General features: G+C 42.1%; 2 protein-coding genes across 2 annotated transcripts; both read left to right on the top strand.

Annotated features, from left to right (window-relative positions):
• Positions 1 to 299: 299 nt before the first annotated feature.
• Positions 300 to 1,156, top strand: Ilp7 (Insulin-like peptide 7). The gene is made up of 3 exons (XM_073973537.1): positions 300 to 483; positions 761 to 915; positions 984 to 1,156. The coding sequence occupies exons 1-3, from the start codon at positions 353 to 355 to the stop codon at positions 1,154 to 1,156; spliced, it is 459 nt and encodes a 152-aa protein (XP_073829638.1). The 5' UTR covers positions 300 to 352.
• Positions 1,157 to 10,366: 9,210 nt separating this feature from the next.
• On the top strand, positions 10,367 to 26,535 carry LOC141398485 (neutrophil collagenase-like). Its single transcript, XM_073975771.1, has 10 exons — positions 10,367 to 10,480; positions 10,562 to 10,714; positions 11,037 to 11,194; positions 19,039 to 19,200; positions 19,254 to 19,540; positions 19,609 to 19,799; positions 19,855 to 20,200; positions 20,268 to 20,384; positions 26,292 to 26,441; positions 26,498 to 26,535. Exons 1-10 carry the CDS (start codon positions 10,367 to 10,369, stop codon positions 26,533 to 26,535), a joined length of 1,716 nt encoding a protein of 571 aa, XP_073831872.1.
• Positions 26,536 to 26,694: the final 159 nt, after the last annotated feature.

Genomic DNA, 26,694 nt, shown 5'->3' on the forward strand with positions numbered 1-26,694 from the left:
TAAATTTATCAATGAATCTACAGGCTGGCTAAGCAAAGTGTGCCTTGACTTCTCTTTTAATTTTGGCGACAACATTAAACACCTACGAATCTGCTGCGCTACATTGTTGATATTTGTTTTCGAACAATAATCAATTTTTATTATTCGAAACCATAGATGATGGAAAATAGGCATAGAAAAACAACTGCAATCCCTGGGGATAGCCACAGTTTTCATTTTACCATTGAAAGGATAACAACCAACTATTGAAAAAAAAAAGACAAAACAAAAACTCACAAAATCTCAAGTGGGTAGTCGCACAAGTGATTGATTTTCTATAGCCAGGAGAAGTTTTAACTCGAAGTGAAGTAGAATGAATTTGTGGCCGCAGAAATATTGGTTTACCTTGTGGTGGACAGGAGTAATGTGTATTCTGCAGTACATTGTAATGATAGAAGCAACTCGTACGGACACTGAAACTTTGGAATTACTTTTTAAGCAAAGGTAAATATCAATTATTTTAAAGCAAGCTTAACATGCCGGGGTGTATAAGTTTTTATTACGACGACGAGTTGAGCTTATCCCGCCATTGTCGGTCATCAGAAGAAATAATTGTTTTTTCGAATTAATTATTCTTTCGAATCTGGGACACGCTTAGGTCAAAATCGTCAAGCCATTCAATGTCGAATAATATCTCATACTCATTTTCTTAGCACTAGAGAGTTACTTACCTTTAAATTCCGAGCTGATTTTCAAAATTACTTACTTTGCTTTTTTCCAGATCACAACAAGATTGGGAAAATGTTTGGCACAGTGAAAGTCATTCTCGATGTCGTGACAAATTACTGCGGCACATGTATTGGGCTTGTGAAAATGACATTTATCGCCTAACAAGACGCAGTGATACTCAGACCAATGAATCGATTGTGAAAAGAAGCAGAGGTAAGAAGAATAAATTGAAATTTGAAGAATTTCCTCCATTAAGATTTTCCTTTCACTTTTAGGACACCGCACTCCAATGACGAAATGGTTTACTCCGGATATTGCATATTCATTCTTGAGGACACGTCGTTCCCGTGATCCCTCCATAACAAGTGAATGTTGCACTAGAACTGGCTGTACATGGGAAGAATATGCCGAATATTGTCCTTCGAACAAACGACGTAATCATTATTGAATTTTAAAGGAATTGGTGATTTAGGAAATAAGAATGGGAACAAATCTAGTTTAGTAAAAACTCTCAGATTTTTTTGAAATTTTTTCCAGAGGTAGGTATTTTTACGCTGATTACGGGAATATAAAATTTTCTTGGGGGACGGACCCGGTTACCCGGTTATTCGACCCGAAAGTCCGGGTACCCGGACCCGATAGACCCGGTTCTACTGAACTGATTCTTATCGTTGGAAAGCTTATGAAACTACTTATCCAACAAGTGGTCATATGATGGGGTTATCTCCAGGGTTCAGAAGTTATAACCAAAATACCTCTTTTTGGACCCGGGTTTTTCCATAAAACCCTCAAAAAGTCGAAAAAGGGCCCATTATGGGTGCTCAATTAATTCACGTAATTTTATAGCTCATACTTCAACCTTTCCAAAATGGTGCCATTTGTTATAATACCTTCACTGGGTCCAGAGATATTGACCTTAGAATGAGAGAAAAATTTAAAAAATCGGAGAGTTTTTTACTAAACTAGATTTAAGCCTAAGAATGTAAATAATTCATGGGCGTGGGAATAGTGTACATTGTAGTTTGATTCGGAAATGTAAGAAATTTTGAAACAATATAAAAAAGAAGATGAAGAAATAAAGGGAAAGATAATTTCATAAAAAGGAAATATTTGATTTTTGATTTTTTATGGTTATTCAAAAAACTCATTGAAACTTCAACATTGGTTAATAAGGAGAATGGTTCCATGAAGACCTGGTTGAGTAGATGTTTTATGTACCAACATGCTATTTATATCGAAATTGACCTTTATCAATTGTTGGTTTGGTAAAATTTTGAGGTCTAAACCAAAACTTTGACCTGTGTTTATAATTATGGGTATGAAGAGACCCACAGTATTCTCAATTGTTCAGTTACCAAAATAAGGAGAATCAATAAAACGAGAGCATAAAATCATGTGTATATCTTCTGGAAGCAAAACTACTATGCTACGCTGATCCAATGGCTGCGGGTTCTTCGGCACCGGTTGGACCCGGAGCTACACAACACCCGCGTTCCAGTCAGCGGCTGCCACATCAGTGTACACATGTTTGTATTTGTATCATTTTTCTGTGTTGGAAGCAGTATATCCCGGAACGCCTACTCCGGATTTTTTTTTGGTCCGTGCCGGGCCGGAGGTGAACTCACGACAATTTTTTTGGGCTAAATTGCATGCTACGTGAATGTGAGTCATCGTCATCAGAATACGAGACCCCCCAACAGCAGCCGCACACGCAGCACTTAACACCACCCGTTGTTGTTCCAATCCCTGAAAATGCATCCTCTTTTCACAGTTTAATTGTAATTGACTCTGAGGTGTGATCGAGGAAATGGTGGATTTAATGAGTCGGAAGAATACCACTGATGACGCCACTGACAAATGACGTCACCTGGCAACCGGTCATTTCTCTTGGATCAGACCATCTCCCCTTAATTGTCTCCATCAGCAAACCACCCAATTTCATCACGTCTGAACGCCGCATTTTCATCAATCATGGGAAAGCTCAGGGAGTTCTCTAATCACCGCTCCAGAGATCTGCCCAACCTTTCTTATGTTCGGGTAGCAGAAAAGACGTTACATCATCACTGTTGCAGTCGAACTCCATATACCTACTGCTCGAATTACTGAAGTAAGACCACAGTTCCAGCAGAGGCTACAGAATTGGCAAATGAGCGAGATGAGATTCGTCGTGCCAACCTCAGTGACCCTAGAGTCAGCTTGCTGACACTGGAAGTTAACAGGTTGACCGGTGAGCATAAGCGGAACAAGTTGCTTAATTATCTGGAGAGTTACAACATTGAAGCCGGAATAAGTGAATTGTGGACAACGGTTAAGTCACTCTCGAAACCTAAAAAGAAAGAAGATAGGTCATCGGTCATGTTTGGCGACGTTACGCTGACTGATCAAAAGAGGTGCTCAAGTTATTTCAACCGACAATTTGTCGAACATCCCGGGAGTGACAGGGCGAAGAGAGAGTACTACATCGAATTAGATCTCTTCCGGCCGAGAATGGACCACCACAATTTACAATGCAGGATGTAGCGAGTTCTGCCCAACCTTTCTTATGTTCGGGTAGCAGAAAGGAGGTTCCGGGACAGCATCAATGTTGCAGTCGCACTTCTACTTACAGGTCGAATTCCCTAGTAATACAAAAGTTCTTAGCAGAGGCTACAGAATTGGCAAATGAGCGAGATGAGCTTCGTCGTGTCAACCCCAGTGACCCCAGAGTCAGGTAGCTGACACAGGAAGTTAACAAGTTCGCCCGGTGACATAAGCGAAACAAGTGGTTAAATCATATGAAAGTTGCAACATTGGAGCCGGAATAAGTGAATTGTGGGCAACGGTTAAGTCACTATCGAACCCTGAAAAGAATGAAGATAGGTCCTCAGTCATATTTGGCGACGTTACGCTGACTGATCAGAAGAGGTGCTCAAGTTATTTCAACCGACAATTTGTCGAACATTCCGGGAGTGACAGGGCGAAGAGAAGAGTACTACATCGAATTATATCTCTTCCGGCCGAGAATGGACAATTTACAATGGAGGATGTAGCGAGTTCTGCCCAACCTTTCTTATGTTCGGGTAGCAGAAAGGAGGTTCCGGGGCATCACTGTTGCAGTCGCGCGCCTTCTTACAAGTCGAATTCCCTAAGTAAGACCAAAGTTCCCAGCAGAGGCTACAGAATTCGCAAATGAGCGAGATGAACTTCGTCGTGTCAACCCCAGTGACCCCAGGGTCAGGTCGCAGACACTGGAAATTAACAAGTTCGCCGGTGAGCACAAGGGAATCAAGTGGTTAAATCATCTGAAGAGTTGCAACATTGGAGCCGGAATAAGTGAATTGTGAGCAACGCTTAAGTCACTCTCGAACCCTGAAAAGAAAGAAGATAGTTACGTTACGCTGACTGATCAGAAGAGGTGCTCAACTTATTTCAACCGACAATTTGTCGAACATCCCGGGAGTGACAGGGCGACTACATCGAATTAGATGGACCACCACAATTTACAATGGAGGATGTAGCGATTGTCAACAGGAACGCTAAATCATCCAAAGCGTTGGGCCCTGATGGAATCTCCAAGGTAATGCTGAAACAGCAGGTTGTGAGTATCCCACGAGAGTCGAGTATCTCACTATAGTTTTCAACCTGCCACTAGCTCCACGCATCGTTCCCGATGTCTGGAAAAAGGACGGGGTGGACCCGCTACTGAAGTCAGGCAAGGATGCCAGCAAATGTGACTTATACAGACCGATTTCGCTTTTGTCACCCGAAGCAAAGATTCTTGAGGCTTTAGTCCTCCCCAGCGCCAGAAATAGCTATCCAAGTTGCCGATCATCAGCATGGGTTCCGTAAGCAGCACAACACGACAACAGCGCTGCATATTAGTAGAGGACTCGGCCGTGTAATAGACAGTGATGGTGGCGATTACTGTTAACCAATCCACGCGGTTTAAGGACATCCAGCAGACGACAACCGTCCGGCCAAATTTGAAACGTTTGAATATGTATGGACGCTAGTTTAGTTGTACGTGGAATTCAGGAACAAGAAGTCCAAGCCCTGTACAGTGAAACAGGGCGTTCCCCAAGGTGGGGTGATATCTCCGGAACTGTTTAAACCTGTATTCCACTCCCTCCAAAGGCATTGAGTTCCTAGGGGAGCAGATAAAGACCACATATAACGCGAAAGGTCAATTTGTGGTAAGCTATGCTGCGTCTGTGTGCTCCGTGAATATAAGTGCACGCAATGGAAAAATATTCAAACCTGTCAGAATGCCGGCCTGAGAAATGCTACAGTGTGCCTCTTCATGTCTTCGGTGGATCATCTATATAAGGAGACAAATATTCTTACAGTCCTGCAACAGAATGGCATGCTCTCGTCATACGGTGTACCACCCAGACAGATCAGGAAAAATATTCGTGATTTAGAAAGATATGTCCAACGTTACAAGAGAGAACCCCTAGATCAACAAGCCTATCATGATGATTGGATGAATCTTATTAAGATGAAATCGCAGATGCGGTCCTCAGAGAACATCCCCAATCTATCGCAGCTAACGATAAACCAGAATAGTTTTGGCTCAACTACGCTCGGGTTGGTGCAGCCGTCTGAATTTCTTATGACACCGTGCAACACGTTTGCCCAGCATGCTACACAGGACCGCACGACACATTGCACCTTTTCAACTGGCCTGCCAAACCTACTCAACTAACTCCAGTAGATTTGTGTCTACATCCAGTAACCACATTCCTTGAACTGGAATTTGACCCAGAGCCAGATTAATCAGAAGAACGAACATACAATCATATAATAAAAACAAGTAAGAAAAGCGTTAAGTTCGGTCGGGCCGAACTTTTTATACCCTCCACCACAAATTTCAGCCATTTCGGTGGATTAATGTGGCCACAACCTTTAAAATACCGAAATTCGGAAGGTACCGTTCTATGGGGTCTATATGATGGCGTGGACCTATACCTAAAAATTTCTGTTGGAAAGTTTTATACACCTAAAGAAGACTAAATACCAAATTTCAGCCATCTCGGTGTGATAATGAGGCTAAAACGTTCAAAATATCGAAAATCGGGAGATATTGTATTATGGGGGTTATATCAACACGTGGACCTATATAAACATTTTATGGTAGAAATGTTTCTTAGCCTATGGAAACACAAAATACAAAGTTACAACCGATTCTTTGGTCAAATGGGTCTAATACATTCAAAATATATTAAAACTAGCAAATGCCCGCTACTTCGTAAGCGGAAAGGGAACAAAATATATATAAACAATATTTAATACGGGAATGGTGAATACTGGTGATTCTGTTGTACTAAGACCTATTTTTATTACCAATATTTTTTTTCGATTGTAGTCAGAATTTACAAAAAAAATCTGAAGTATCGCACCCCTACACAACTACCATATTTTTTATTTCGAATTTCCAAAGATTTCACTCCTGGTTTTAACCCTTCACTAACACAGCATTCCCTTCCAGTACGAATTTCCAAACACTAAACTTTATCTCACGCCTTCACAACAACTATCACGCACATTTACAATGCAAGGTTTTAGCTTTAGCGGTTTCGCCCAGAACCCGAATAGGTCCGTTAAATTTTCGGCATTCAAAATGGCGATAAAAATCCAAAATGACCATAAAAATCCACGTTTTCGTATATCCCCATATAACGGTACCTCTCGACTTAGTGTATTTTAAAAGATTACTTCCTTATATTCAACATATATCCTAACCCCAATTCACTTTTCCAGCTTTATCTGTTCTTCTGAAACCCATTATAGTACTATTTAGTACTTTTTGTATAAATAAGTACGAATTTTCAAAACCTCCTCCCTACCTCCACTCTAAACACCAATTGCTAATCTAGTACCGAATTTCAAAATTCCAGTTCTACCCTTTACAAAGTCGCAAATTGTACAAAATTCTCTACAATATAGCAAATACCAAAAGGTACCAAATTTTGTACCATTTAGCACTTTTCGTGCACGATTTTCCAAAATGTACTTTCATACCTCAGCTCTATCCGTTCACCTAACCCCAATTTATAGCCAATGTAGTTCCATTTAGCACTTTTCCATAAGTATGAATTTCCAAAACTACCTCAATCCTCACTCCAACAGTAATCTGTTCACGCAAATACAGCGAATTCCGTACCAGTTAGTACTGCTTCGTTCACATTAGTACCATTTTCCAAAGCTTCCTCCATATCTCAATTCTATATTCTAACAGTAATCTTAATTCCAAATTTCAGGATTCCAGCTCTTCAAATCCAAATCATACTAAACTCACTACCATTTAGGATTTTTAGACCTTTGGTACATCTTTCTTACTCTTAATCAGTGACCCCCATTCCAAATTTCAGGATTCTGGCCCTATTCGTTAACCCATATCTAAATTGTACTATATTTAGTACTATTTAGTACTTTTCGTATAAGTTTAGGTCGAATTCCAAAAACCTTTCATTTTTACTCCTCAACAGTGATTCTCATTCCAAATTTCAGGATTCCAGATCTATCCGTTCACCCAAATCCAAATTGTACTATATTTAGTATCATTTAGTACTTTTCGTGCACTTATAGCTCGAATTTCTAAAAAACCTTTCTTTGTTACTCTCCATCAGTGACCCTCATTACAAATTTCAGGATTCAAGCTCAATCCGTTCACCCAAATCCAAATTGTACTAAATTTAGTACCATTTAGAATTTTTCGTGCACTTATAGTTCGAATTTACAAAAACCTTTCTTTGTTTCTCTCCACCACTGACCCTAATTTCAAATTTCAGGATTCCAGCTCTATCCGTTCATCCAAATCCAAATTGTACAAAATTTAGTACCATTTAGTACTTTTCGTACCCTTATAGTTCGAGTTTACAAAAACCTTCATTGTTACCCTTCATCAGTGACACTCATTCCAAATGTCTGTATTCCAGATCAATCCGTTCACCCAAATCAAAATTGTACTAAATTTAGTACCATTTAGTACTTTTCGTATCCTTATAGTTCGAATTTCTAAAAACCTTTCTTTGTTACTCTCCACCAGTGACCCTCATTACAAATTTCAAGATTCCAGCTCTATCCGTTCACCCAAATCCAAATTGTACTAAATTTAGTACCATTTATTACTTTTCGTACACTTATAGTTCTAATTCTAAAAACCTTTCATTTTTACTCTTCATTAGTGATCCTCATTCCAAATTTCAGGATTCCAGCTCTATCCGTTCACCCAAATCCAAATTGTACTAAATTTAGTACCATTTAGTACTTTTACCCTTATAGTTCGAATTTACAAAAACCTTCCATTGTTACTCTTCATCGGTAACCCCCATTCCAAATGTGTGTATTCCAGCTCAATCTGTTGACCCAAATCAAAATTGTACTAAATTTAGTACCATTTAGTACTTTTCGTACCCTTATAGTTGGAATTTCCAAAAACCTTTCATTGTTACTCTTTATCAGTGACCCTCATTTCAAATGTCTATATTCCAGCTCTATCCATTCACCCAAATCCAAATTGTACTAAATTTAGTACCATTTAGTACTATTCGTGCACTTATAGTTCGAATTTCCAAAAAGTTTTCTTCGTTACTCTCCTCAATTGACCGTAATTTCAAATTTCAGGATTCCAGCTCCATCCGTTCACACAAATATAATTTGTACTAAATTTGGTATCATTTAGTACTTTTCGTACACATTAGTACGATTTTCCAAAAACATTTAATTACATCAACACCACTTCCCAACCTTGATTTCCATACCAAATTCCATGATTCTAGCTATATCCGTTCAAAATATACAATTGGTACTAAATTTTGTAAATTTTAGTACTTTTCGTACACTTAGAGGTCGAATTTCCAAAAACCCTTTGGTACATCTTTCTACCTCTCCATCAGTTACCCTCATTCCAAATTCCAGAATTCTAGCTCTTCCCGTTTGCCTAATACAAAGGGTACCATATTTAGTACCTTTTAGTACTTTTCGTACACTTCTAGGTCGAATTTCCAAAAACCCAGCCTTATCTCACCCCTACACACCAACAGCAACCTACACCCAAAATTTCAACTTTCTAGCTTCAGCGGTTTCGTCTGGGCGTTGATGAATCAGTCAGTCAGTGAATACCTCACCTCACTGCTCTTTTATATATATAGATGATGCGTACTTTATATGGGGCCTTATATGGGGGCTATACCAAAACGTGGACCTATATAACCCAACTTTGGTAGGAATGTTTTCTGGCCTTTCAAAACACCAAATACCAAATTACAACCAATTCTGTGGTCAAATGGGTCTAATACATTTAAAATATATTAAAATGACGCGTACTTTATATGGGGCCTTATATGGGGGCTATACCAAAACGTGGACCTATATAACCCAACTTTGGTAGGAATATTTTTTGGTCTCTGAAGACACAAAGTACCAAATTACAAACAATTAGGTGGTAAAATGGGCCAAATATCTTAAAAATTCCTTAAAACGACGACGCGTCACGCGTCATTTTGTATGGGGGCTATACGAAAGCGTGGACCTACATAGCCCGCTTTCAATACCAAAAGTCCTACGTAAATATAACATATTTTCCCAAAATTTCATCAACCTACGTCAATCCGTTCGGACGCTAGAGTGATTTCCACAGACGGACAGACGGACAGACAGACAGACGGACGGACATGGCTATATCGATGTAGAATTGCACGCTGATCAAGAATATATATACTTTGTGGGGTCTACAATGATTATTTCGAGTAGTTACAAACGTAGTGACAAACTTAATATACCCCCATCCTATGGTGGAGGGTATAACAATGTTGTCGGAACCCACAAGAAGAATTCAAAGCAGAGTCTCACACCATATTCCATTATTGAAAAACTTTCTTTTCTATGGAGATAGGCCGCCAAGATGAAATTTGTATTTTCCATATTGTTCTCAACTTGTCCAACCATCTAATGTAAGGCGGTTTCCACTGATTTGATGCAGGGGTGCTGAGATATAATGATCTGTTTGAAATCTAAATGTGCCCAAAAATCCAAATTAAGTTACCTTTCCATAATCTGTAATAGAAAGGAAAAAGGTATAATTGGAAGCCTTGGTATATAGTCATTGGGTATTGTGTGATTCAGCTTCTCCGCTTTGGGGAAGTAGGTCACCTTTACCGCTTTCCATAGACCAGATTAGTGCAAGGATAGTGCCACATTCTGAAGCATTATCGGTATTATACCATCCGGTCCCGCTACCCATTCCACCTAAATAAATAAGGGGTATACTAAAAAACTTGCCGGGTTAGTCACATACAAAACTATAGTCGATAAATCTTTCAGTGGACTATAGTTTTTTTTTCTAAAAAATAGCATAGAATTAAAATGTCTTTCTCTCTTAAGTCGTATCTCTTTACGCACATTCTCAGCTTTACTTAAACAGAATCTCATTTTTTTATTAAGACCTCCTCAAGATTATTCTCCCAAGAATGGAACATTTATGAAGCTAAGACATACGCACTGATAAGAAAGAGCACAAGAAGCCGGTATCAGTTTCTTGTGGTATGTGCGAAGACCACAAGAGATGAATGAAATGATCATTTTATTTCAAATCGTCTCTGGAAACGGATCATTGGTCGGCATAATAAGTGGAATTTTTTTAAATAATAGATAATAATAAAAAAACTATTTAAGTGATATGTGGAAAATACAAATATGGATAATACAGTTATTGTTGTTGTTCTTCAAAATATCCCAAGAATTGCCGATCAAATCAAATGGCCTTAGTTTAGAAGTTCCACCGGCTGAAGTGGTAATTTTTTAGTGGGGATAGTTTTAAAAAAAAGAAAAAAAAAATAGTTAAACAAATTTCAATTTTTTATTACTTCATTAGTTAAATTTCATGCGCCGTTTTGGCTATTTGGATCGTAATCCGGATAACTCCGAAGCCTTATATCATGAAAGTGCAATTGTGGAAGCCTTGAAAAATATACAAAAATATGGAGCTCTAGAACAAACCGGCAAATTGGATGAAAATACACTTGAGGTAAGCATGTCATCTTTGAGCATATGGTGGAGCAGCTGACGGCTTAAAAACTGATAAGTTTATCTGTGCATCATAGCATGAAACACGCCTCATCTGCTGGTGAATGTGTGTTGGTAAAATTATAAAAAATATTGATAATCATAATTGAAACTGTGCCAAAGAAGATGATCGTTGTATGAGAGAGTGAGGGAGTGTTGTTTGTGTCTGTGTGTTTTGTATTCGAATTTTTTGTTTTCAATTCTATTTTGGTATCATTGAACTTGAAATTAATTGTTTATATTTTTGTTTTCATTGTTGTTGTTTTTGTAATTCACCCCTTTAGCTCTTTACTAAGCCTCGCTGTGGTGTACCCGATATTGAGGGGAAACCCTATTATCTCCAACAGCAGGATATGATAACTACAGCCAACAGCATTAAACATCGTTCAAAACGTTTTATTTTTGGAGCAAAAACATGGACCAAACGTCATATCAAATATTTGTAAGTAATTTAATGCATTTATACCTTTTTAATTGAATTTTTTATTGGATTTTTAGCTTGATATTGGAAAATTAGTGAACTATGTATATAATAGTCCAGTTCTTATAAGACACAATTTGAGGATGGTAGTTGTTCTTATTTTTATTGATTCGACTCTGATTCCAAATTCACTTGAATAGGTGTAGTCCATTATAATATAGAAGTTAGTTGACTTTGGCAGTTGACAAAATTTTGGTTCAGCAGTTGAACAAGTGCAGCTTGCGTTTGGCTATCAGTCCTCGCCCAGTAAGAATTAAGGCGTCTGCACCGCCCAAAACAGCGTTTGTTGGTCGAGGAAACTGTTCCTGGTGGGTGATCCTCGAAGACGGTATTCAAACGATAATCTATTATAGCCTTCTGCATCAGTACGATCTAGATGTACTCTTTTGACCTTCCTTTCTAGATCAAGAAGATCTTTCCTGAAATGTCTGGGCGGGGGTACCTGTCCACTAGATGGTTGTTGTAACAATATCCTATATGTCTGAAAGTTCGTTTTTCTGCTTAATCTGACTCTGGGTTTATCTTCAGTTCTAGGAATGTGAATGTTTCGATTGGATGTAACAACAGATATAGTAGAGTTAGTAGAGTAAGCTTGGCACTGCAGTTGAAAAGGTGCAGTGTTTTGCACGGCGTCATTGCTCCTTAGCCTATAAAAATTCAGACGACTGCATCAAACCGAGCGTATTTGAGCCAAAACTACTCTGGGCTGTCGTGCCAGCTGACGCTTCTCAGCAGCAATAGATGGAGGATGTTCCCCAAGGTCCGTATTCACAAGATAGTTATTTATGGCATATGTGACTGCATCCGTGTGAACGCTATTTAAATCTGCTTGATAGGCTTGTTGTTCTCTTCTGTAACGTTGGATATCTCTTCTTAGATCATGAAGATCCCTCCTAACATGCCTAGGTGGGGGGAGGTCATATCTACCAGATGGTGAATAGGATGGCTCTAACGGTAACACCCGAGCAAGTACTACAACGAGCGCATGTAATTGTGTTGCTGTAACGGGGTTTTCTCGTTGGCTGGGGTAAGCTCAGTTGTGTCCAGGGTCTCCATAAGGACCCACTAAACCTTACGGAATGAGAAGACTTGTGTTTTCCCTTTCCAGGGGATTAATACGGATTTTATTGATTTAAGAACTAGATTACAATCTACTCGGGATTGGATACGATAAGAATATGTTCAATGGGTATGGATCGGTGCTCGTTAGGTGGGGTTTCGTGACAAGTGGGCGTCGTTTTGACAATGGTTACCCTTACTCGGATGGCTCGTCTGAATCAGCGGTTGTTGAAGGGGCTCGCTGGGTATCGGGACCCGATGGATCCGCTGGTGGTTCGTGCATATTCGGTAAACTGGTGTGTTGATGACGGTGTATAGATAATCGGGAAGGCAGGTTGTAGGAGATCGGGGACCTGCTACGATGTTGACGGTTTGCAGGTGATCGGGACGGCAGCTTGTATCTAACTGGGAACCAGGTGGATTTGGAGTCCGGGAGATAGGGTTCGAATACACGGTGGGTTCGGCGTTCGGCTGTTGATGTTCGGGAGCACAATGGATTTGACGTTCGGCTGTTGATGTTCGGGAACACTATGGATTCGGCGATCGGCTGTTGCTGTTCGGGAGTACTATGGATTCGACGTTCGGCTGTTGATGTTGGGGAACACAATGGATTCGACGTTTGGCTGTTGATGTTCGGGAAAACAATGGATTCGGCGTTCGGCTGTTGATGTTCGGGAACACAATGGATTCGACGTTCGGCTGTTGATGTTCGGGATCACTATGGATTCGGCGATCGGCTGTTGATGTTCGGCGTTCGGCTATTGTTGTTCGGGAACACAATGGATTCGGCGTTCGGCTGTTGATGTTCGGGAACACGATGGATTCGGCGTTTGGCTGTTGATGTTCGGGAAGACGATGGCTTTGTCGAGTATTAGTCTAAGACTACGGTATAGTTTCTACGATGTACTACTACTACCCAAACAGTGTAACAGATGACCCGAAGGCCCTGTAGAACTGAAAACCCGAAGGTCCAGTGCCGAATGGAACAGGTGACCCGAAGGCCCTGTTGAACTGAAAAACCCGAAGGTCCAGTGCCGAATGGAACAGATGACCCGAAGGCCCTGTAGAACTGAAAAACCCGAAGGTCCAGTGCCGAATGGAACAGATGACCCGAAGGCCCTGCAGAACTGAAAAACCCGAAGGTCCAGTGCAATTTATTAGCTACCACAATTTAATGGGTAGCTTCCAAAAGGTATTCCCAACTCGGTAACACCAATGTGTACGTTGGCGGATTTAGAGCAGTCTTTAGTTCCAACCCGTGTAGCTAACTCCCTGCAGTAGCCAGCTCCCCATTTGCCTCCAAAACTGAACTACTTTAATAACTATGAGTATGAAGCGAATGAAAAATTATTTGCCCTAAGCTTAAATTACGATGGTTGCAAAAATACACTGGAGTTAAATTTAGCAGTGTGTGACCTGTGATGCCCCTAGTGTCAGATAGACAATTGTTGTCGAAGCGATGTATGTGGGGGCGTTTTTTGGTAATAGTTGTTGTATTACGTACGTGAACATATTGTCACGTTACATTGCTGTACTGGAAAAATCTTTTTCTCCTCATGTAAATGGTCCACTGAAGACATGAGGAGGCACCCTGTTGCAGTTCCCGGGCGGCATTTTGGAAGGTTTGAATATTTTTCCAACGTGTTGCCCTTATATTCGCGGACAATACTGGCGTCGCATAGCTTACCACAGACTGACCTATCGTGTTATATGTGTGGTTGACAAGGTTTTTTTGTCTGTACGCCAAGTGCTGCCGACTAGGGGCTTGAGGAACTTGTTCCAACATTTCAGCCTGTCGCAGATAGCTGTGGCATGCGCGTACGACATGAACTTGCTGTCGAATGTGACCCCTAGAATCTTTGGGTAGTTTGTGATCGGAGTTCTGCTACCATCGACCATGACATTCAACTCTGTTCCCAGCTCTGCCGTCCATGTGGTGAACAGAGTAGCTGTAGATTTAGTAGCAGATATTTGCATATTCCTCGCGTGGAAAAAGTTGGTAAGATCAGTCAAATAGGAGTTCAGCCTTCCACAAATGACATCAGGGAAGGTACTTGACAACATGATTGTACAATCATCCGCATACATTACGATTTCAATGCCATGGGAAGGGGTTGGAATACAACATAGTTTGAGGTTAAACAGTTACGGAATTCCATGTACGACTGGCCTCCACGCATATAATTGATTATCCAACGTTTCAAACTTGGCCGGAGGGTAGTCTGCTCAATGTCCTCAAACAGCGTGGAGCGCTTGACAGTGCCAAATGCTTTTGTCAGGTCAAGCGTTCCCATCACTGTTCTATTGCACGGCTTACTATGGTTGAGTCCTCTACTAATATGTGTGAAAATGGCGGGCAACGCTTCTGTCGTGCTTAGCTGCTTACGGAACCCATGCTGATGATCGGTTAGTGGATAGCTATTTCTGGCTCTGGGGAGGATTAAAGCCTCAAGGACCTTTTCTACGGGGGACAAAAGCGAAATCGGCTTGTACGATTCATCTTTGCTGCCATTATTGCCTGACTTCAGTGGCAGCACCACTTTCCTATCCATTTTTAAAACTTAGGGCTCGATGTGTGTGGCCAGCGACAGGCAGACAGTGATATACTTAAATCCCGGCACATCCACCTTACCATGGAGCCTAACGTTTTGAATATTTTAGCCTACCTGATGACTTTCGCAACATCATTCATTGTAAATTGTGGTGGTTCATCCACGGCAGGAAGAGATCTGATGCGACGGAGTATTCTCCTCTTCGCCCTGTCACTACCGGGATGATCAATTAACTGTCGATTGAAATAAGGTGCTCACCTCTTTGGATGAGTCAGCGTAAAGTCTCCAAACGGGACTGCTAATTTATCTTCCTTCTTTCCAGGGTTCGAGAGTGACTTGACCATTACATACAATTCACTTATTCCGGCTCCAATGTAGCAACTCTTCGTATAATCTAGCCACTTCTTCCACCTTTGCTCACCGATCAACCTGTTAACTTCAGTGTCAGATCCCTGGCTCTGAGGTCAGTGAGGTTGGCTCGACGAAGTTCTTCACGCTCATGTGCTAATCCTGTCGCCTTTGCTGGGAAGTTTGTTCTCACTTCGGATATTCGGTGTATGGCGAGGAGCGGTTGCAGCAGTGATGATGTCTCTGAACGTCCTTTCTGCTCTCCGAACATCAGAATAGTTGGGCAGATGTATGAAGCGGTGATTATTGAACTCTCTGAATCTAGGCCAATTAGCTTTCCCATGATTGATAAAAGTGCGGCGTTCAGAGGTGATAAAACCGGGCGGTCTGCTGATGGAGTCAATTATGGGGTGATGGTCTGATCCAAGAGAAACGACGGATTGCCAGGTGACACCATTTGTCAGACCAGGTGACAGACACGATGGTTGCGTCTGGCGAACTGCGACACTCTCCCCTAATTCTGGTAGAGGTGTCATCATTGACCGTGCAAAACTTAGAGCTATCAATCTGCTCTGGCAGCACTATACCCCTCTGGTCGTTTCCGAGAGCCGAATACCATAATTCATGATGAGCATTAAAGTCCCCCAAGACCAGATGGTTATGACCTTTCAAAAACTGCTAATGCTGGAGCTATTTATCGGCGATATGTATACGTTCGGCAACAATACCTCGGCAGTTCTACAGATGACTGCTACCCCCATACATTCCATGTACGAGTCATTAGAGTCTAACTCCGAGATATGTCTGTATTGAACAGCCTGGTGCAATAGGAAATCTAACCCCCAACACTAATTCTGGTACGATCCTTCCTTAGCACGTTGTAGCCATCACAATGCTGTAAGCTGCAATTGTTGTTGAGCTCGGTAGTCCCTCACATGGACGAGTCCAGAACAAACCCTGAGATGCACCCACTCCCAGCATCTATTGCACCTCACAGGAGTTTGGATTTGGGTGTATATGCGGATGTGACAAACCGAGCACAAATATATTGTCCTGGATTTTCCTCCGTCCCAGCACGGACTAAAAGAATCCGGAACAGGCATTCAGAAATATGCTATTCCCAACACAGAAAAACGATTCAAATACAAACATGTGTACACTGATGTGGCAGCCGCTGCCCGGAACACGGGTGTAGTTTGATTCCAGATCAATCCGGTATCGAAGAACCCGACGCGTGGGATTGTTACCGACAGTTTGAAAACATTGGTAAGACACTTATAACGAGTGGTTTTGTCTAGGGCTGAGGTAAGCTCAGTCGCAGCCAGGGTCGACCTAAGGACCCACAAACCATAAGTAAAACACGAGTGTTTACAATTTCAATGTTTATTATAAAACTCTTGGTGTTTGATAGACGAACAAGATGTGTGAGGAATATGGATGAGATGTATCGTAGATAACCAATGGATAGATGACAATATGGTTGTTGTAATCGGTTTTAGATGTGGGCTCAATGGTAGTCGGGTTGTTGTTGTTGTTGGCTCGATGGTAATCGTCGATTCTGATGTATTCGGATGTTGTCGGCTAATCGGGTGACTGTCAACTCGGCAGTCGTCGGGTGTGTGGCTCGGCTCTGTGATGTTCGGATTGCTGTCGGCTCGTCTACGATCGTCGTGTGTGTGTCTCTGCTCTGTAGTATGTGGCTCGGCTCTGTGCTGTCGGCTCGTTGGCAATCGTCGGGAATGTGGCTCGGCTCTGTCGTATTCGGGTTGCTGTCGGTAGTCGTCGGGTGTGTGATTCGGCTCGGGTTGCTGTGGGTAGTCGTCGGATGTGTGACTCGGCTCGGGTTGCTGTGGGGGAAGAGATCGGTTAATGGGAGCTGGCTAAGAGCATGGAGCTTGATATGAGCTGGGAGCTTGCTAAAACCTGTGAGCTTGCTAAGAGCTGGGAGCGTGCTAAGCGCTTAGAGCTTGCTATGAGCTGGGTCGAATCGTAGCTAACTAGTATGGTAGACTGTGAACGAGCCACACGTCTATTCGTACTTTGCTAGAATACATATTCGGGTGGTTGCACGAAGTGAATGAGAATTATTATTGAATGGGATTGTTGTTGACTGCACTGAGCCCAACATATGATATATGATGGAAGGCCACTGTTGAGTGTGGGGTAAGTTTGTAAGTTTGATACTAACGGTATAATGGAAATATTAAGGTGGGATGTATATCAATGCGGGTCGAATGAGATGTGAGAATTGTATGAAACGGTCACGTTACATACTCTACTCCAGGTTCATCTAGCGTCTTCACATTACCATGAAGATTCCATCAGGGCTCAATGTTTTGGATGATTTAGCGTTCCTGATGGCATTCGCAACATCATCCATTGTAAATTATGGTGGTTCCTCGTCTTAATGCGACTCTTCTCTTCGCCCTGTCATTCCCAGAGTGGTAGACTTACTGTCGCATCTCTTTAGATCAGTCAGCGCAACGTCGCCAATGGGCCGATTCCGTACAGCGAGGCGAGTCGTGTCGCGTCGCCAAATGCAATTTTTCGATTCCGTATGGCAATATCGCCTGACGTCGTCAAATTTTGTCGCCGAAATGTTCATTGTCCGGCGACAACAAATTAGCTGTCGCCGTACATTTTTACTAACGAATAAAAATAAAATAAAAATAACTTGTTATCGACGATTATTTTCTATCGCTGTACGTAGTACATTTTTTAAATTTTGTCACAGAGACGATAGACGACGCGACATGACTCGCCTCGCTGTACGGAATCGGCCCACAAATTTCCTTCTTCCCAGGGTTGGAGAGCGACATAACCGTTGCTCACGACTACATTGTTGCAACTCTTCAGATGACCTGGCATCTGTTCCGCTTATGCTCACCAAAAAACCTGTTAACTAGGGCTAGCCCAACGAAGCTCATCACACTCATTTGCTAATCCCGTCGCCCCTGCTGGGAAATTTGGTCTCAATTTGAGTGTTCGACCATATAGCGAGCGGCTGCAGCAGTAATAATATTTTGGAACTCTGTCCTATAACCTGTAGTACAATTATTTATCGGCGGGATGTATACGTTAAGCAACTTATCCTCTGTAGTTTTGGCAGGCTCAATGAAAGTTAATCCCCCTCCAATTTTGGTTCGAACCTTCTTCAGTACGTTGTAACCATCACATCGCTGTAAACAACCGCAGTTGAGCTTGGTTTCCTGAACTGTCGCAACCATGATATCCTTCCGACTCATAAAATCAACTATTTCCTCGGCCTTACCTTGGAGTCCATTGCAACTAAATTGCAAAAAGGATACATTTTCAGGGATTGGAACATTTTAAATCGTGACATAGCCGGCCTTCGGACGTGATTTTGAAACTTTCTCGTATGGACAGGTACAAATCTCGGGAACCGGAATACAATTTTCTTTTAATTTATAATTTTTTTTCTAAGTAACCGGTCATTAAACTGGGGAATTTTCTGATCATCAGAGGCCCATATCACGGGAAGTATACATTTCCCCAGAAAATGTTATACGTCGACGGAATAAGGACGTAAAGCACTATCTGTGATACATAAAGGAAAGATATGCCCTTACCAAAGTATGATACTGAAGAACGTGCCGTCCTGGGATTGAAACTGTTAACGTCATAAATATTAGCGTCAATTATTTTTTTGTCCTGATTTACTTAGATTTGGTATTCGACACATTCATTTTTAACAACATCCAGATAGTGGAGGTTTTAATATTCTCTAATATCCAACCCATTAGAACTCAACACAGTTTTTATTTGTCAGCTCAATGATATTGGACCTCATAGTGTATAATAAAACATTCCCATCCTTATCTTTAGAATTGGCAACAGATCCCTGAAAATCCCTGCCCAACAGGTTGAACGTGATATTGCCAGGGCATTTGAGGTTTGGTCGCAATATAGCAATCTGAAATTTGAACGTGTCAATGATACCTCGGCGGACATTATTATTGGTTTTGGTTCAAAGTACCATGGCGACAAGTAAGTAACCCAAACTAACTATATATCGAACATTAAATATTTATTCAATTCAGCTTCCCCTTTGATGGTGTTGGTAATATTTTGGCCCATGCCTTCTATCCCTATGAAATGGGTTCGTGGGGTGGTGATGTCCATTTCGATGAAGATGAAAATTGGAAAGAAAATTCTCCGGAACTAAGTAAAGGTGTTGATTTCTATACAGTGGCTCTGCATGAATTGGGTCATAGTTTGGGTTTGGCCCATTCACCCACCTATAGTTCTATTATGTTTCCCTACTACAAGGGACCGGATTATAATGTGTTGAATTATGACGATACCTTGGCTATGTATGAGGCATATTGTAAGTTTAATAAATAGATTCGGTAATACAATTATCTTCTAAATTGAATTTTCTTCTTCTTTTCGAAGTGAACAAAAAACTGGATGATGATGTTGAGGTGGTAAATGATGAAGAGCAAAAAGAAGAGGAGGAGGAGCAAGAGACTGATGAAGAGGAATATGAAGAAAATACCACAATTTCCTACGAGACTACAGAATATAGCACCAGAAATCGGGATTATATGACTACAACACCAAGCGAGCCGAGCTACGAAGAAGAGGTAGTTTGTTCCGCAATCGTAGAGGTCATTTTTATAACGTATTCGTTTTTTGCAGAATAACACAAATTGGGTTACCACGTTTGCTGAAACTAAGAATCCATATTCCCCCAACTATGATAGCACAACTTCGAATCCCATCACTGACACCATTGCAAAAGACAGATCATTTTATACATCCACCATACCGCCCATATGTGATGGCAAATTCAATGCCGTTTGTCATTTTAATGGCCATGTTCATATTTTCAAGGGACAATATGTTTGGAAACTTTCAGCCCAGTATAGAGTTTTAGATGGTTATCCGAAACGTTTGCAGGAGGTGATTGTGGGTTTACCGGAACAAGTTGAACGAATTGATGCCTGCTATGAGCGTTTCGACAAAACTGTATTATTTTTCTCAGGTATTTTGGAACGTAACATTTTTGAATACTGTTATTTCCGAACTTACTATACACACTTTTTTAATAGGTACCCAAATCTGGTATTATAAGAATAATCAAATATTGGACACTAGTCCGGTGTCTTTAAGCAGCTTGCTGGGATATAGCGTAAATGTGAATCATGTGGATGCAGTTTTATTATGGCGTAAGTATATATTAATTGGAATCTGTACAAAAGAACAATGCTGTGGGGGGCCTAGATCATATTCGAACATAACCCATATCTGTCCACTCCTTCGGGTCCTACTCATCAAAAGTTCAATATTTTTTCTAAAATAGTCTGCGCATAACTGCCGAAGGGAGTAACTGATTTGCATATCCTCATATTTCTTCGAGTGAGAGAGACGTCTATCTTATCCCTTCTATGATGTTTGTGGAACAAGAACAATATTTCTTCGAAACATAGGACAGGTTCGAATATGAACGATATCGGTTCACTTCTCGGATACCTCTAACACACAATGTATATCGTAAAATTAAAACGCCGCCTCACGAATGTCCCCACCCCGGATTCTTCGACACTGAATGTTGTGTTGTTGCAACAGTGTTTATTATTATGTTTGTATGTTCGTTGTTCTGTTCAATCTGGATCTGGGTCTATCTCCAGTTCAAGGAAAGTGGCTGCTTCGATGGGATGTAACCACACATCCACTGGAGTTAGATGAGTAGGTTTGGCGGGACAGTTGAATAGCTGCTTAGTATCGTGCGTGCCCATGCCGCATACTGGGCAGATGTATTGCAAGGCGCTGTCAATTTCCGCCCAATAAGAATTTAGGCGATTGCAATATCCCGAGCGTAGTTGAGCCAAAACTACTCTGGTTTGTCGTGGCAGCTGACGCTCCTCACCTGCAATAGATGGGGGATGTACACCGAGGAATTTATTCACACTATATTTGTTATGGCCTTAGCAACTGCATCCGTGAGAATACTGGCCTAGCCAGCATATGGTGATTGCGATGGCTCTCACGGTAACACCCAAGCAAGTACTGCAACGAAAGCCTCTCATTGTGTTGCTTTACTGGAAGACTCTTTGCCTTCTTATGTAGATGGTCCACCGAAGACTTGAGGAGGCACCCTTTTGCTGTTCTCATGGCGGCATTCTGACAGGTTTGAATCTTTCTCCAATTCGTATTACATAAACTTGCTGATCAAACCGGCGCCGCATAGCTCATGACAGACCGACCTATCGCGTTATATGTGATCAACAAGGTTTCTTTATCTGCACCCCAAGTGCTGCCGGCTAGGAGCTTAAGGAGGCTTGAGCTGGGGCGTGCGCGCACGATTTGAAAGTAGTGTCGAATGTGACCGTAAAATTTTGGGGCAGTTTGTGATTGGAATTCTGCTACGGTCGACCACGACATTCAATTCTCTTCCAAACTGCCCTATCCATGTGGTGAACAGAGTGGCTGTAGATTTTGTGGCGGAAATCTGCATATTCCTCGCATGGAAAAAAGTGGTAAGATCGGTTAAATAGGAGTTCTGTCTCTCACAGACAAAGCTCCGAATACTCGCTCTAATTCGCTCGAATTCCACTCTCGAGTGAAACTCTTCTTGAATTCTAGCAAGTTAATGTGGCAAATTGCCCCCTTTCCCCAGCCAATCAAAAAAATATACCACACTCAAATAAACTTGCCCCACGTCCACCAAACAATTGCACCCAAAAAAACTTACAGACTTCTCCTAAATTTTTACTCACGAGTAAATCTGAGCTCTGCTCACAGATGTCATCAGGGAAGGTACCTGACGGCAGGATCGTGCAATCATCCGCATACGTTACCATCTGGATGCCGTCTGGAGGGAGCGGAATACAGGAGAGGTAGAGGTTAAACAGTTCCGGAGATATCAGCCCACCTTGGGGAACTCCCTGTTTCACTCTACGGGGTTTGAACTTCTTGTTCCTGAATTACACGTACGACTGGCGTCCACACACAGAGCTGGCTATCCAACGTTTCAAGCCTTGCCGGAGGGTTGTCTTCTCAATGTCCTCAAATAGCGTGGAATGCCTGACTATATCAAAGGCTTTTGATAAGTCAGGCGCCACCATCACTGTTCCATCACACGACGATCTCCGGTTGAGTCCTTAACAAATATATGTGGAGTTGGCGTGCAGCGCTGTTGTCGTGCTATGCTGCTTAAGGAATACATGCTGATAATCGGCAACTTGGATAGCTATTTCTGATACTGGGGAGGACTAAGGCCTCAGGGATCTTTGCTACGGACGACAAAAGCGAAATTGGCCTGTACGATTTACTTTTGCTGGCATCCTTGTCTGGCTTCCGTAGCGGGACCACCCTGCCCATTTTCGAGACTTCGGGAACAATGAGGGTGGCTAGCGACAAGTTGAGAACTTTAATGAGATACTCCACTCCTAGCTCATCCAGCTGCTTCAGCATTGCCATGGAGATTCATGGAGATTCCATCATGGCCCAACGCTTTAGATGATTTTGCGTTCCTGATGCCATTCGCAACATCATCCATTGTTAACTGTTGTGGTTCATCCTCGGCAGGAAGTGATCTGATACTACGTAATACTCTCCTCTTCGCCCTGTCACTCTCGGGGTGCTCGACAAACTGTCGATTGAAATAACTTGCGAACCTCTTCAGGTCCATCAACGTAACGTCGCCAAACGTGACTGAGGTCCTATTCCAGGGTTCGAGAGTGACTTAACCGTTGCCCACAATTCACTTATACCGGCTCTAATGTTGCAACTCTTCAGATGATTTAACCACTTGTTCCGCTTATGATTGATGAACGTGCGGCGTTCAGAGGTGATGAAATCGGGTGGTCTGCTAATGGAGACAATTATGGGGAGATGATCAGATCCAAGGGAAATGACGGAGTTGACGTCATTTGTCAGACCAGGTGACACGACGCTTATGTCTGGCGAACTGTGACACTCTCCTCTAATTCTGGTAGGGGCGTCCTCATTGACCGTGCAAAACATTGTGCTATCAATCTGATCAGCCAGCGCTGTACCTGTCTGATCGTTTCCGAGGGCCGAATGCCACATCTCGTGATGCGCATTAAAGTCCCCCGGGACCAGAAGATTATAACCTTCCAAAAGCGTCTAATGTCAGGCTCTTAATCTGAGATACAGATATTTCTCGGCTGGATGTATACGTTCAGCAACTCTATCTCGGCAGTTCCACACCTGACTGCTACCCCCATACATTCCATGTACGGATCATTAGAGGCAGGCTCAAGCTAGATAGGTCTGTATTGGACAGACTGGTGCAATAGGAAAGCTAATCCCCACATCCACTTCTGCTGCGATCCTGCGATCACAACGTTGTAAGCTGCAGTTGTTGTTGAGCTTGGTTTCTTGCACCGCCGCGACCTTGATGTTCTTCCGACTCAGCCCCCAGTAAGTCGTCGTCAGAATACGAGACTTCACCGCAGTCCTCCAATAGCTGCCGAAAACAATGGATTTTATTATTCGGAAGAATATCATGTACGCGGTGGTGCAGGAAATCATGCTCGACATCAACTTTCGGCTTACAACATTGTGATGGTTACAACGTACTGAGGAAGGTTCGCATCACAAGTTGATGTGGGGTATTAGCTTAGGGTAGCACATTGCACCAATCTGTTCAATATCGGCCTATCTCGCTTAAGTGTGGCTCTAGTTACCTGTACATAGAATGTATGGGGTTAGCAGTCGGGTGTGGAACTGCAGAGGTAGAGTTGCTTAAAGTATACTTCCTGCCGATTAACAGATGTACAGAAGGACGTTCCGAGATATCATCACTGCAGCAGTCGCTCGCCATATACCTGCTGGTCGAATACCCGAAGTGTAACCAAATTGCCCGGCAGAGGCGACAGGATTAGCAAATGAGCGTGATGAGCTTCGTCGTCGAAGTTAAGGGTTGGTCGATGAGCATAAGCGAAACAAGTGCCTAAATCATCTGAAGCTTTGCATATATAAATAAATTAATTGTGGGCAACGGTTAAATAAATCACTAACCCTGAGAAGAAGGAAAGGTGGACCTTAGTCATGTTCGGAGAAGTTGACTTATTCGAAGAGGTGCGCAAGTTATTTTAATAGACAATTTGTCGAGAACCCCGGGTGTGACAGGGCAAGAGAAGAGAAGTACGTCGCATTAAATATATTTCCGCTCAGGGTGAACCACGCGAATGTCATCAGGAACGCTAAATGATCCAAAGCGACGGGTCCTGATGGAATCTGCATGTTAATGCTGAAACAGCTGGATGTGCCGGGAGTCGAGTGTGTAACCAAAGTTCTCCACCTGCTTCTAGCCACCCACATAGTTCTCGAAGTTTGGAAAATGGGCAGGGTGGTCCCGCTACTGAAGCCATGCAAGGATGCCAGCAAAGGTGAATCATACAGAACGATTTCGCTTTTGTCCCCCCTAACAAAGACACTGCAAGCTTTACTCCTCCTCCAGCGACAGTAATAGCTATCCAGTTGCCGATCAACAGCATGGGCTCCGTAAGCATCGCAACACTATAACAGCCCTGCGCGCCATCTCCACACATATTAGTCGAGGACTCACCCAGAACAAGCCGTGCGATAGAACAGTGATGGTGGCGCTTGACTTATCAAAAGCCTTTGATACTGTCAAGCCCTCCACGCTGTTTAAGGACATCGAACAATTATCCGGCCAAGCTTGAAACGACTGAACGCCAGTCGTATGAACTCCAAGCCCCGTAGAATGTAACAGGGAGTCGCCATTCCGCCACCGCCAGACGTCATTGAGATCGTTACGTATACGGTTAGTTACCTTTCCTAATGTCATTTGTGAAAGATTGAACTCCTATTTGATCGGTCTTATAACCTTTTTCGTGCGAAGAATATGAACATTTTCGTCAATAAGTCTAAGGAGATGAGGACAGAACTGTACATTCTGGTCGATGCTAACATAATTCCGACTATTGACTACCCTGTAATTCAAGAGGTCAAGTTCGTTAAGTCCCTAGCCGGCAGTACCTGGGGTGCAGATAAAGAAACCTAGTTGACCACATATAACCCGATAGATCGGTTTGTGCCAGAACGACGTCCTGAGAACGGCAGCATGGTGCCTACGCAAATCATCAGTTCATCATCTGCAAGTGAAGACGTAGAGTCTGCCAGTACGGCAACACAATGGCAGGCTCTCGTTACAATACTTGGGTTGGGAGGAATCTACGTGATTTAGAAAATTTAGAAGGAGGGAGAGGTCAAACGTTGCAAGACAACTAGATCAGCAAGCCTATCAGACAGGTTAGAAGAGGCTATCAGACCGTGGTCATAAGGCCTAATTTCAATTTGTGTGTTGTGGTCTCTCTTATCAATGATCACAAAGTCCAAATTAAATGTGACACAACGTCCAGTTTTCTAGACGTTGCTTAAAACATTCAAAATTCTCCTTACCTTTGTTACATTTTTAATAAAAACAGATTCAACGTCCAGTGGTCTTTATGATCGACATCGCCTTAAACTAAATTAGGCCTCATGACCGCAATCTTGACGGCCATAACGCCCAATATGAAATGTTGGTATTATTTCCATTGAGGGTAATGTCAGGTCGCCCTTTTGTATAGCATTCACACAGATGCAGTCGCAGATGTTATAAAAAACTATCATGTGAACGCGGTCCTCAAAGTAAATACCCCATCGATGGCAGCGGAAGAACATGAGCAGCTACGACAAATCAGATTAGTTTCGCTTCAACTATGTTCGAAATTATGCAGGAGCCTCATTTTATATAGGGAAATGTTTGACAACACTGTGTATCCAGTTTGCGATACAGGCTCGCATGACACATTGGACCTTTTCAACCGCCCAAACTAATTTCAGTAGCTTTGTGATTACAACCATCGTAGCAGCCACCAGGTATAGAACTTGATGAGGGCTATACCGAAAGCATGGACAAAACGAAATGGCAAATTACAGCTAATGTGGTAGTAAAATGTAATTGGAATCTTCAGAATATCTCAAATCCGGAAGTAGAATCTCATATGACTTGTACCATATCAACTTCCAACATATTCTTCTCTGCATAACGTTTTCAATTATATTTTTTCTTTGCTTCTTCTTTCCATTGATTTCAGCTAAAAATAATAGAACTTATATTTTTTCTGGTTCAATATTTTGGCGTTACGACGACAATTTGCAACAACTTGATGAGGGTTATCCAAAATCGATGCAACGATGGCCAGGAATACCAGAAAATATAGATGCTGCTGCAACAATACCCAATGGTAAGCAAATGGAAGTGCAAGTTTACTTCGATTGTTCGAATCCTCCTTAACCCCAGACCGGATAATCGATGTTATCAATTGCACAATGTGTTAAATTAACAATACATACATAACTAACTTTTCTTATAATTCTCTTGTAGGTAAAACTTACTTTTTCAAAGACAACCTCTATTGGCTGTATGATAATCAAAGAGTTCGACCACAACGTGGTTACCCCAGACGGGCATCAACGGCATGGCTGGGCTGTACAACA

The sequence above is a fragment of the Musca autumnalis genome, unplaced genomic scaffold (assembly GCF_047663935.1).
Source record: "Musca autumnalis isolate F117 unplaced genomic scaffold, ASM4766393v1 scaffold_3, whole genome shotgun sequence".
Classification (NCBI taxonomy): Eukaryota; Metazoa; Arthropoda; class Insecta; order Diptera; family Muscidae; genus Musca; species Musca autumnalis.